At 38.9% G+C, this 14,156-nt stretch overlaps 1 protein-coding gene across 1 annotated transcript in view; it reads left to right on the plus strand.

Moving 5' to 3' along the window:
* Positions 1 to 14,156, plus strand: part of LOC111873271 (forkhead box protein K2) — a 39,554-nt gene that overhangs the window by 7,429 nt on the left and 17,969 nt on the right. The window contains exons 3-8 of the mRNA XM_023867838.2: positions 2,839 to 3,021; positions 4,631 to 4,796; positions 7,026 to 7,172; positions 8,937 to 9,127; positions 9,393 to 9,577; positions 13,485 to 13,619. Of these exons, the coding sequence (XP_023723606.1) occupies positions 2,839 to 3,021; positions 4,631 to 4,796; positions 7,026 to 7,172; positions 8,937 to 9,127; positions 9,393 to 9,577; positions 13,485 to 13,619 (1,007 nt within the window). The remainder of the gene's footprint in view (positions 1 to 2,838; positions 3,022 to 4,630; positions 4,797 to 7,025; positions 7,173 to 8,936; positions 9,128 to 9,392; positions 9,578 to 13,484; positions 13,620 to 14,156) is intronic.

Genomic DNA, 14,156 nt, shown 5'->3' on the forward strand with positions numbered 1-14,156 from the left:
ACACTTACCTTTTAACATAATCAGAATCCAGAACAGGTTTGGAATTGCATAGGTATGCACATTTAGACAGTTAAACCTAGGAAGTCCATCATAATTATGTAACTGTCAGCAGTCCAATTGCACATTTATGCCACTTGCTGTGAATTGAAATTCTGCCATCCCTGTATCAGAATCCATAGCCATTAGTAATTAATGCAGTTTAATGTTGAGTGGAGAATGTGGTCAGAAAGCCACCATGGAACTTCATACATTGCAGTATATTCTGGTGTTAATATTTAGACTTCAAGGATTTGCTGTCATTTATTTGCAATATAAAGGAAGAATCAGAGGAATATTATGTTGAATTAGCATAGTCTGGTATGTACCAGAGATAACCAAATTATAATGAAACAAACTCTGCTTCTGGTGGGAAACAGAGCACCTGTGAAGGCAATCTGAAATAAATTAATTTTATTGAGAACATTGTAAATGATGTGGATACAGATGGCAAAATTTTAGATATTTAGACTAAACCTGTTAGGAATGGAATTGATTTTGTCATTGAGATTTCCCTGTTGTCATGAAACTACGGCACCTGTGGTTTCCAGGTGGAGTTTGTGTCTAATTTTAATCTCATGCATTCAATTGGAGATCATGATTCAGTTTAGTAGAGACACTATGTGATACAGCATGCATGAATGTACACATGTCTGATGACTTTTATGTCAGCACTTCTGGGTGTCATTTTGGAGTCACTCCCATTGAGTAATGTCATGAACATGAGTCCCATTTCCAGTGGTTATGGAGCTGTGGGTGTCATGTTATAGTGTCACTGCAAATGCACAAGCAGACATGTACATGTTCAGGTGAAAGACTGTTCACAGCAGTGCTCTAACTAGCAGTTATGAATGGCAGTCAGTTTGTGCGTGTGTGTTCTATCAGACTTACTATGTTGTTGAATGTAAGTAAAGATGCCATGAACATTTTCAGTCTTTTGATTGGTTATATCAGATGAGCTGGTTACACCACGTGGAAAGAATGGACAGAAGCCGCTTACCCAAATTAGCTTTTTAGTATCAACCTTGGAGACATTGGGTTGCTGGAAAACCCATGAGAAGATGAAAAGATTAAGAGCACCTTGAGCTTTAATGGAATAGGCCTTAAGACCAAACCCTTGTTTATGTTCGTGAAGAAGAAGAACAATACATAGATATGTACTTTATATATGGTTTTTGTGAATGCTGTAGTTGAAGAATATTGTTAATGATTTCCAAAATGAAGAATCCCAAGAGTGTCATTTGCTGCACATCTAATGCAACAGGATATGGAAGAGAAAGAAAATGTTATTCAAATGGCACAGTGCATTCAACATGTTAGTAATCAGATAATTTTCACCCTCCTCTTTGTCCGGCATGTGAGAGTCTGGCAAACATGCCATGAAGGATGCTATCCATATCATAGCCAAGAAAATTCAGCACCTTGAACCTGGGAACATAGGTAGGCAGTTGGAGGTGTGCCATTGATTCGATGTGCACCCCACTTTTATTTGCCCATGAGAGAGAGTTTATTAATTTTTCTGTAAATGTATTGTGTGGTGTTGCTGATGAGCACATCATTAGACATACATCTTACAGAAACACCTTAATCAGTTAATGTAATGTTTTGCAAAATGAACTTCCAACCATCTTTGAGGATGTTCTTCTGCAAACACTACTGCATTTATACTTCTAACATGATGGGATACTTCATATTTCATTAGACCGTGTTCTGTGTTGTGTTTTGAGTAACAGGAGCAAAACACAACACAGAACACGATACACAAATGTATGTAGGAAGAATGCTCACATAAAAGAGGATTGGCGTAATTCGTGTGTTTGAGTGCGACATAGGATGAATCCTGAAAAGTTTTGTTATTTAGAATTCATCAACATATATGACGAATACAGATTTTAGTCATTTTAGAATTAGGACATCATGGCATGCAGTACAATAGTTTAACATGCATAAAGACACCTGAGGATGGCACATTAGTGCTGAAACATGTAGTGTGGAAGTGAAGAATAAGGTGAAAAGTGTATACACTGTAAGACGGTTAGCATAAACCATGGACAGAACTGACTAAGCTCTAACCCTGTCCCTTGCTTATAACATCTCAGCACAGACCACACAGAAAACAACACTTCTATTGTTGTGTTTGTGTCTGTTGCTGCCAGAATGTGTGTACCGATCTGTGGCCACGAACGGCCCTGGTATATCCACCCATCTCGCGGTCATTACATTGCAGTAGCTCTACATGCTACATTATCCTAATCATGATCAGCTACATACTCTGTGAAGCATAGTCAGTATAGCTATGGGATAAACGGCTGAGGTTTGATTCTTTGCAGGGTTAAGATTTTAATCTTCCCCATAATGTCCAGGTTTGCTCCAGGGCTAGCACAGCCTTCTGCCCAATGGGTGCCAGGGGATGAAGTGTCCAGTGTGTGAAGCTGACTGCTCACCTCTTATGAAATGCTGAGGTGAAGAATGGTGGAGCTATACCTCCATTGCCCCATATGTCTTCATGGCATATTTCATAGTTAATGAAGCACAAGGACACCTTTACTTTATGGAGCAGAATCTTTCTTGACAAGTTGATGGAATAAACCATACTTAATAAAATTCAAATAAATTCTGAGGTATGTTCTTGTGATGCAGATATAGGTAATCAAATTATATGTTACAGAATATATCAGTTTTGCCTCAGATTTTGTTCCTTGTTTGTCTGTTAACATTTCACACTAGCAGGAGATTAATATGAATACAGACTTCTGTATATTTGTTGTCACATAGTGAAATGGCAATGTGATAACATTACAGTGCTGCCAACTCTTGTCCAGCCAGTCCAAGAGGGGGGCATGGTCATGGCCGGCGCAATGTCACTTCAGACCTGCAAATGGCAGCTGTATATGCAGCAGCTGTTGCTGGAGGAGGAAACAGTGGCCCCCTGCAGTCTGTCATGAGTACCATCACTGTTGCCTCATCAAGCACTGCAGAAGACAGGTTTGTGCTTGATTTGTATTAATTCAGACTTTTGCCTTAATAATAAATTATGTCAGTGGGACCTGTATAGAAGGAAGTGTAATTGAATGGAAAAATAAAATAATATTTATTGTCCTGAGCTCAAAAAGTTGACTAATAACTCTTCTGAACCAAGAACTATACAAATCAGAAAATTAATGTTGCTCCCTGAAGTATGTTTCACTTCATTTTCAAGCCTTTGTTCATATTTTGTAGCGTTCAATCATGTGACATATCTCACATGCAGCGAAACTTTGTTTCTCAAATATGTAATTGAATTAAATCTGTAGTAACTGATGTGCCATGTTCTTACCAGGATACATCTATTTTGTGTAGAAGTTACATTTCATACAAATTTTTATGGGATATTTATTGACAGTTCAGTTATCGAGGCTGCATTGTGTCAGATAGTACGGTGATTAATGAATGGGAAAGGATCTGGAAGAAAGCATGTGTGGCCTAATCAAGGTACTATCTTGCATTTGCCTGGAAGGATGGGGGTAAATCATGAAAAACCTCAGGCAGGATAGCCAATGCCCTAGGCATTATTTGAACCAAACACCTCTGAAGTACAAATCAGAAGCATTATCTCTGGACCAGCCTGTTCAGTACATACACAAATTTCTTTTGTGGCTCATAACCTATAAATGATTATCATTGAAATTAAAATATTTCCCTCTGTGCTTTTATTACAAAAGTTACAACTTGTCTGCATGACAGGATGTGCAAAGAGAAGAGAAAGCTGTTTGATCTGTCATCACCAGACAGACAAGACAGACCAGTATCTGTAGGACTGCATCCTGAACCATTCATGGGTGGGTCATTCCACCTTCTGTACCATTACAGAATGAGCAACAGGGAGTCACAGCACTGCTGCCATGTAATATGCAGTTCATCAGAAATTCATACATTAACTGGAATACCTGCAGTCCAACATGACAGTACCTTCTTAAAAAATTTTCAGAAACAGTGAGGACGTACTGTTACTTGGCCTGTCATATTTATATCCTGTAACTGCATTACAGAGATTTCTTTTCCACTCATTTCTCAGATTTTGAGTCCAAAACAACCCCACATAATACAGAGTTTTGTGCTGTGTTGTGACACCAGACAGTTTTTACATATGCAAAGTATATACAAGATGTAAAACAGTTTCTTTGTCTCTGTGATGTGTGTCTTGTTACTTCTTCAAGTACAGCTTTATTCAGGAAATCTTTGGATTATTGGACAGTGTTACAATGAGGGAAGTGGAAGTACTCACAGGTACACTTTATATGGACTCACAGGGTTACTTCTTGACAGCATTAAAAGGCTGATTTGTATAGTGTTGGAAACTTCTTATCAAGAACAGTTCATGCCATATGAATGTCTGAAATTTAGATGTTATGTCTCCAAGTTCTCATGCTATATTGCATGATTTTTCATATGTAGAAACAGTTTATAATGTCATCATTTTCTGAGTGAGAAGGTTATAGTAGGTTTTAGCTGTAATTTTATTGCAATGATGAATGTATTTCTGCTGAAAAATTATTTTATCCTCTTACCTGCTCTGTTAGATGTTCTAATGGGAGCTGCTTTTACCTGCTTGTAGGCATAGTGGTGCAGCAATGTCTGCATCTGTACCAAGTCCAGATAACCACCAGTCAGGAGCACTGGAGACCAGTAATAGTCACAAGCTCTACCGGACAGGTGGTCCCAATGGAACAGCCACTTCCTGCCCTCCACCATCTGTCTCAGAGCCCTACAGCCCACCAAAGGTAGCCATGAACTGTTCTCAGTCATTTGAAAATTCCAAAATTAGCAAGACCCAGTCTTATATAAAATGACACTCATAGATTCTGTGTTGGTGGTAAGATGTATTTTATATGTTCTTTGCTTAGAATACAGGTATTGATTGCATAATAGAGAAGTAATTTTTGTCTCTGTGCATATTTTCTGCTAACTAGGTTTGAATGAAACTGGTTATACAAGTTGAATCTTCATTCGCATCATCACAGTACCATCCATCCCTGCTTTGCATCAATTTCAAATGAAAATTTATCACTTTTCTCAAAAATGGCTCATCATAAAAAAAAAATCTGAAAAATGTAATTCTTATTAACCTTTTGATGTTGGAGTAGGGATTTTAAATGTCAAGGTCGGCAATCAGACTTCAACTTTGGGGACAGAAGATTTTATGTCTTCTGGTACTGTGGAACAGGCAGACTTTCTCATTGTAAGTGGTAATAATATTGGTTGTGCCGTCTTACGTCTGCTACCACAGTACCGCCACTCTCTGGCACTTTTCGGCTCCGTCTACCCTTCCACAATCGGAGGGGGAAACGTTGCTCCGTCATATGGCTCTCGTGCTGTGCTCGCACGCTCCCTAAGTTAGAGTAAGGGATCCAAGCTAGCAGCGTGGTAAATGTAGTTACAAATGATGGCAATCAATATATTAACCCTTTTACGCGGTCATTTAAATTCCGCGGCCTCGTCTCCGGCGGTAATATATTCAGCCGGCCATTTAAATTTTGCTCGAAAATGATTTATTCATCATTGTTCTTAAATTCTATGAGATAGGAACATNGTATTGAAAAAATATGATCTTAATCCATGTGGACCATCCATGCATGTACACCATTGCAATAATGAAATGCACAATTCTTAATGTCACTCAGTGTTACAGACTTTTAGTAGTATATTGTGTCATAAGAATTCAGTACTTGATTGGAATGTACCTTTCCTCTCTTTTTCTGCTCATTGGGTTTTGCTAGTTTCATACGTGGTGCGTTCTGTATATAATGCCTCCTCTTTTTTTTGTGTTANTTACGCGGTCATTTAAATTCCGCGGCCTCGTCTCCGGCGGTAATATATTCAGCCGGCCATTTAAATTTTGCTCGAAAATGATTTATTCATCATTGTTCTTAAATTCTATGAGATAGGAACATGAAACTTTCACTAAAATGATCTTAAATGGTGGTTTTATAACCTTACCTTATAATATGGGCGCCCTGTATCTCGGCCATGGAAGCAGGTTGTTTAGTATTTCAGCAGTGAATGGTACGCCTTGAAGGATGANGGACAATACAGTGAATGTCAGCACAGTGATTCGGTGGGTAGTGCGTTTCAACAGTGGCGAAAGTGAAGTGCACGACAAGCCACGCCATGGGCGTCCCTGCTCAGCTGCCACTTCTCACAATGAACAGCGCCTCATCCGAACAAATCAGCAGATAACAACCAGGGACTATCAATTCTGAACGCTACAAGACGACACTGACTAAGCTGAAAGCCTGTATTTCCCAAGTCAGGCCAGAGAAGCAGGCAACCTATCGCTTGCAACATTATAACACTAGACCCCATAACAGTTTGGTGACCACCGCGCACATTGCAAAGTTTGGCTGGACTGTCCTACCACGTCCACCTTATAGCCCCGATTTAGCACCTTCAGACTTCCATCTCTTTGGGCCTATGAAAGACGGACTACGTGGGCAACATTTTCCAGACAACGATGCTGTCATTGCAGCTGTAAGAAAGTGGCTAGCCTCTGCTAGCGCAGACTTTTACAAGCGCGACATACAGGCTCTTGTTCATTGATGGCAAAAGTGCATAACGAATGGTGGTGATTATGTGGAAAAAGAGCTGTAAGTAGCTGAAATTTTGCTCTATTTAACTGTGTTATTTTGATTTCTGTATCTGTTGTAGTCTTAAAAAAAATAGGAGGCATTATATATGGAACACCCTTAGTACTTTGTTTATGAAAAATAATGAGTAAAAATCTGTGTAATACAATGTACATTTGTAATATGGTTGAAAACACTACAGAATTTATCTTCTATATTTTCTCTTTTTATGAATGCATATATATGTCTTCTTTATACACATCTTTCAAAGAAATCTGTAGCATGCAGATGTAAATTTATTTCATATTAATTAGTGTTCGCAAATTTTATTTCAGCCTCATGTAGTATGTGAATAATGCAGTGAAATGATTGTGTTCTTGTTTCCAGGATGATTCCAAACCTCCTTATTCATATGCCCAGTTGATTGTACAGGCTATAGCTTCTGCTACAGACAAACAGCTGACCCTGAGTGGCATCTACTCCTATATCACAAAAAACTACCCATACTACAGAACAGCAGACAAGGGGTGGCAGGCATGTACAGTTATTCATAACTCTTTAATGATAGCAGCATGAGGGCTGGAATAGTGAAGTCGAAGCCCACTTTTAACTGTACTACTATTGCTATACTATTTGAAGACTGTTTGCTCTGCTGTACTATTTTACCAAACAAGTCATCTAAGTAATAACAATTTGACTTGTTTTCTGGTAGTGCCTAGTTTGAATCCTGGCTGGGACATGGACTGTCCAAGCTTTTTTTGTTTTTGTTTTTGTATATATGTGTGTGTGCGTGCGTGTGTGTGTGTGTGTGTGTGTGTGGATTCCCTTCAGTCCCTCTAGGCAAAGGCTGGGAAAGTACTTTAAATCAGGCCACAACCGCTACATTTCACATCCCTTCAAGTTCATTATTCACCAGTTATCTTTTAAATTTAAATCAACAAGTCTATATTAACAGAGATTGTAACATAACTGACAAAATCAGCAAGGGGATTCTGGTGTATCAGGACTGATTGAAACGCATCAATGACAATTGAGAAAACTGGTGTTTTTAAATTTTAAATTACATGCAGTGTGACAACTACATAAGTGAAATACACCTGATGATGACCAGTTACGGCCAAAACATGTAGTGCGAAAGAAGAAAGACAAAGAACTACAATAAATTGCTGCATTTACGACGGTACTTATATTATACATATAGAAGTGTAGAGTGCAACAGGATGCTTAAATATAATATAGTAAACACTTATCATTCACCCTGCAGCAAATCACTTTATCACCTGATCTCCCTCAGCTGACATATATTTGGATATTATTAGAGCAGTCAGTCTATTCCCTGCATGAAAATACATTTAAAAGGAACATTGATATCATGGCTTGGAAAGGGATGTGAGCAGAGAAGAAAGAACAAGCTCGTAACTGCAGTGAAGTTATAAGGCCAAGCCTTGTGATTTGTCATGTGTTATGTGCTATTTAAGTAGGAGAAGGACACAGAGACTAGATCAGCTGGTCAAACAATAGTTGAATTCATATACAGGATGTCAAAAAGAAATGTGTACACTTTTTAATATAGGATATTTTCTATGTTATCCAGTACCATGTTTTGTGTTTATGAGGGGACACTGATGTGGTCTACACTTAACAGATGGCATTGCAGTAAAATGTTCAGTGATTTACAGCTATGCAGAATCAGAGAGGATTGTTTATTTTTTGAGCATTGCCTACTAATTTTTAAGTGGTACCGAAAATTCGAGAATGTACTTGAAGTGCAGAGATGGTGAAATCATTTTGAAACCTGGCCTGCAACAGGATTGACACAAGAATTTTGGATAAATTTGGGGCATACAGTATTGAGAAAGATGTGTCAGTAGCAGTGTGGTAGATTGCACACAACAACAAATGAGGACAGTTCTGCTATGGTGTTACATAAATTCACATGATCACTGAAGAAATCTGTAAAGCTGTGTGCCAGTGAGTTTGGAATTGCCAAGGCAAGTATAAACTGGGTTCTGAAAGAAAGCTAAGTGGAAATGCTATATGCCAAGGTTAGTGCATGCAGGGAATGAAGATGGTCCTGATTGCAGATTTGAGTTTTGTGAATGGGTTCATAGGAAAGTGGTTGAGATTCACAGTTTCTGGATGCAATTGTATTGACTGATGAAGTGCAGTGTTATTTATTGAAATGTGTATGCATCTTTTTGGGACATGTTATATATTGGTTGTGAAAGGATTGAGCTTTCTGAGTATCATATCTCCATGGTTTCACTATAATTATACTTATTTTTTTATGTTATACAGAACTCTATTAGGCATAATTTGTCGCTGAACCGATATTTCATCAAGGTGCCAAGGTCACAAGAGGAACCAGGGAAAGGTTCTTTCTGGCGTATTGACCCACAGTCTGAAGCAAAACTTATAGAACAAGCCTTCAGAAGAAGAAGACAAAGAGGTGTTCCTTGTTTTCGAGCCCCATTTGGTCTTTCATCGAGGTAAATAATGCAGTTTGATTTGATATAGTGGTGTAGTAAAAGCATCTGTGTATGTTGACTGAATATTATAAAATTTGTACTAAAGCTTGAAGGTTCTTTGGCTAGATGCTATATCAGAACTGTTAAGTAATCATTGTCTGCATAGCAGGCCTTACTGAAACTTTTATGCCAGAGAATGCAAGACTCTCCTTGTGTTGTCTGAAAAATAGTAATCACCAGTGATTATGTTTTGTTAACATGCTGAACATGTTTGTTACTGTATCAGGAGTGCTCCTGCCTCTCCAAGCCATGTTGGGATGAGTGGACTTATGACACCAGAGTCACTTTCACGGGAAGGTTCACCTACACCCGACTCGTACCCAGACAGCACTATCTCTTCTCCTGTCATTCACGGGACACACCTTGAAGTCAAAACAAGCCAGTCAGCACCTGGTTCACCAGGTCATCCAGGTGAGAAGAGATTATGCCAACATTTATGAATCAGTCGACAAAGAGAAGAAATGCCTATTTCCCTCATCCTCCACCTTCATTCCTTTTCATTTCTCATAATATGTTGCATGTTATTAAGTATAGTTCAAATACAGTCTGTAATTTGTTTATGTTATAAAATGTCTGAAGACTATAAACTACTTGAGATTTGAGGTTTTTGTTGGGGGGCGAAGCTGCTTACTTTGGCCACTGTTCTGTAGGAGACAGTTCACCTAAATAAAGCCTTCCAAGTGTAGACACCCAAAGACTGGGACATTGCTTAAAAAGGGCAACATGGTGCTGCCCCCCCCCCACACACACTCACTGGTCCTACAGTCCCATTGGGCCCTGGCCTCTGATTTTCAGTTTCATGATCATTTTACAGACAGTAGTATTCCTTGGACGAGTGATCTGCTCATCGCAAGGCCTCTACCTAAACACAGGACAACACAAACACAGAATTAACACATACACATACCAAACATCCATGCCTTGTGTGGGATTCGAACCCAAAAATCCTGGCTTCCGAGCAAGCAAAGACAGTACACGCCTTAGACTGCTCGGCTATCGTGACCAGAGGTGCAATAAATTCATGTTCAGTGTTCACATTTTAGATAAGATTTGTGTGTCCTAAATTCAGAAGAATCTTAAATTGGGAAAATATGTAGGTAAGTCACTAAATAAGTTACAAATGGATATAGAACTTAAACAAATAAGAGTACTGATTTGAAAAATGCTTTTATTTCTCAACATAATCTCCCTGTACATTGAAGCACTTGTCCCATTGTTTCACAAGCCCCTCAAAACCAGCAGCATAAAATTCTTTGGGCTGCTGTTGGAACCAGGCATGTTCACCCCATAATGCATGACAGGTTAGGTTTTCACAAAGTCTGTGCATGATGGGTGCCGCGCATGCTGACCCCACAACGCAAAATGCAAAGAATGGGTCTGGCATTACAGCATCTCAATAGCTACCACAATAAAGGACACAATATGCTAGCCCGAATTGTCACAGATGACTTCGGTTTGCCATTACCAGCCCGAGACAAAGCGTGCATCAGTGTAGTGGAAACATCCTGTGTCGCCCACCAAAAAAAAAGTTTAAGGTGACCCCATCCTCCAGGAAAGTGATTCTCACAGTCTTCTGGGATCACGAAGGCATACTGCTCACCGCATTCCAGCCTCAAGGTTACGCAGGATGTTTCCACTGCATTGATGCGCGCTTTGTCTCGAGCTGGTAATGGTGAACCCAAGACTCATCACCTGTGACAATTTGGGCCACCATATTGTGTCCATCATGGTAGCGACTGAGATGCTGTAATGCGAGACCCACTCTTTGCATTTTGTGTTGTGGGTTCAGAATGTGCGGCACCCATCGTGCACAGACTTTGTGAAAACCTAACCTGTCATGCACTATGAGGTAGGCCATGCCATGTGAACATGNAATATGCTAGCCCGAATTGTCACAGATGACTTCGGTTTGCCATTACCAGCCCGAGACAAAGCGTGCATCAGTGTAGTGGAAACATCCTGTGTCGCCCACCAAAAAAAAAGTTTAAGGTGACCCCATCCTCCAGGAAAGTGATTCTCACAGTCTTCTGGGATCACGAAGGCATACTGCTCACCGCATTCCAGCCTCAAGGTTACGCAGGATGTTTCCACTGCATTGATGCGCGCTTTGTCTCGAGCTGGTAATGGTGAACCCAAGACTCATCACCTGTGACAATTTGGGCCACCATATTGTGTCCATCATGGTAGCGACTGAGATGCTGTAATGCGAGACCCACTCTTTGCATTTTGTGTTGTGGGTTCAGAATGTGCGGCACCCATCGTGCACAGACTTTGTGAAAACCTAACCTGTCATGCACTATGAGGTAGGCCATGCCATGTGAACATGCCTGGTTCCAACAGCAGCCCAAAGAATTTTATGCTGCTGGGTTTGAGGGCCTTGTGAAACTATGGGACAAGTGCCTCAATGTACAGGGAGATTATGTTGAGAAATAAAAGCATATTTCAAATCAGNGGAATTTAAATGACCACGTCAAAGGGTTAAGTTTTGTATCCATGTTTAACTAACTTATTCACTTACCCTTGTATATAACTGAAACAGAAAATGAAAACTCCATTATTAATTACAGATGTTTTATTTGATAAAATGATGAACTGTATATTGTATAGGGCTGGGAACAACAGAAAATATGTGATGTGCCTGATTGCTGCAAGCAAGAACAGTCTTTGTTTTTTTAGTTTGTAGGCAGATACAGAAAGAACAGAAATAAATATAGGTTTTACAAGATATTAATTCATATCAGCATTGTACAAAAAAATTCATGTATGTATACCAGGAATATAATTTTTTTAAATAGTCCAAAACAAATTTCTGCTTTGCTGCATGCATCTGTGAGATAAACAGAATCTCCCTTTCCAGATGATCCAGTCAAACAGGCTTGCATCAAATATGAATGAGCCCATGTACCTTCACATAGCCTCAGAGCTGGCAAATGCCTCTCTGAGTGTAGGAATTTGTATTTCCTCTTCCACTTCTTCACTAGCTGTGCTCTTTTCAACAGTGTCACATATTTCATCAGTGCTCAGTCTTTCTGCCATCATACATGTTATCACAGTTTGCGTAGTCTGTGAATTGAATGTCTGAATTTGAAGGAAGTTTCTTCCAGTCTTCTTCTCCAACTTCATCTTCATCTTTTTGTTTAAGATAATGATGAACCCTACTTTTCTGAAGCAGTTTGATATTGTATTGTCTTTGCTGTCTGCTAGGAAGCCATTATCACATGGATTGCTTGTGTGATATTCAGTTATAGCCGATCCTTTCTCTGTGACAGCAGTTGGACTCTGAACTAATGCTTCTGTGCCCTTAGGCACATCGTTGTTTTTGTTATTAGTTTCCTTCGTAGAATTCTTCCATTGTATCTTTCTTGGCAGCTATTTCACTTTAATGTATAATGTATATTAGCATAATTTTATCTTTCTGCTATCTTTATATGTTCAGATGTTAATTTTCTTGTACTTATGTATTTTTATATTGTTTTCTTTGTTGTGCATGTTTTTTGTGCTGTCATCCCTTCTACTGACCCTAGTGCAGATGCTCTCACTTAAATATCGTTCTAGGTAGTGTATGTACTGCTACCTATCACAGATTTCACGTACTGTTTGAAATATTGGGTTATGTGCTTAGATGTGTATTTCATTCATGTGCCTAAGGACAAAGAAGACAAAGTGTACAGTGCAATGGTCTCCCCAGTAACAAAAAATGTTGCCTGATGATGGTCCATGTGTGGCCAAAACATGTTGCAACAAGGAATGAATGTATAAGTTTAATGACATTTTAAAATATTGAACAAGCACTTTTATTGTATTAGTGTCTTTTATATAAGGTTATTGTTGCATTATGGAAGGTATACTTATGATCCAAAAAAGTTCCTTCCTTGTTGTGTGTCTATCTATTGCCATGGAAACCAACTGTCACATGTTGTTTACCAGCCATTGCATAGCGGCAGATGGCTTCTCTTGTTAAACTATGCCATCATCATGTCACAGTATTTTGGAGGTGCAAAGGTTATTTGGAAAGTAAAGGTAAAGTCCAGAAAATATTTGCAAAGTTTTTTTTTAATCACTTGTAGCATGTAGTTACTATAGGATTCTGACGATGGTGTATAACACACTGATATATTGGGTTTTTGGACTTTATCCATCGTCCTGGTTTTTAAGATAACTAAACCAGGATGATGGATAAAGTCCAAAAACCCAATATATCAGTGCACTTGTAGCATATATAGCACATAAGGCTAACAGCTTATATATATAATTATGAAATCCTTAATTTATTTGTAGTCTTATGGGTTACTCATTGTGTTATTTGTTTTTAATGCAGGAGTGACATTTGTTACAAGTGGACTAGTAGGTCAGCACCAACAGATGGCACTGGTAAGCAAGTCTCGACTCATGCTACCTGCACAGCAGATCACTGTGGTGACCAATGGTGTTGGTGGAGAAGTGGCGTGTGAAGGTGAAAAGAATGTTTAGGTGTATTGTGTTATTTTTAGTTGATAAATGACTGATTTTCCCTGCTTGAGCTTTCTTGATATGCTATATGTATTTATCTGCAACAAGGATTTATCATATGCAGATAACAGGTATAGCTGAGGGAAGTGTTAACCTGTTAACCATACTCAGCTCTTTGCTCTTCCTAATATACTCGAGCATAGAGAAATTAGAAAGGCCTTGTCCATTTTGACATGGCAGAGTCCCATTTAAAATGTAAATATATGTAGAAAAACTGGACTGGTTTTACCACATACTAGTGTTTAAAGTGGAGTGGTCAAAGGTTAAACCATCTTGTTATTTAAAATAGCACTTAGACCCATATATTTCGTTTTCCAAAAGTGTTTATTTTATATAATGATTTGAAATTGAAAGAAGTTGAACACTTTCATTTGAAATTTCAAGGACACTGCCACCTAAAATGACACCTTTTCAAACTGGGATTGACAGACAATCTCACTTGTGAAAGGTGCCTGAAAGCAGATGAATCAGCCACACATTC

Source organism: Cryptotermes secundus, unplaced genomic scaffold (assembly GCF_002891405.2).
Source record: "Cryptotermes secundus unplaced genomic scaffold, Csec_1.0 scaffold131, whole genome shotgun sequence".
In the NCBI taxonomy this organism is placed as follows: Eukaryota; Metazoa; Arthropoda; class Insecta; order Blattodea; family Kalotermitidae; genus Cryptotermes; species Cryptotermes secundus.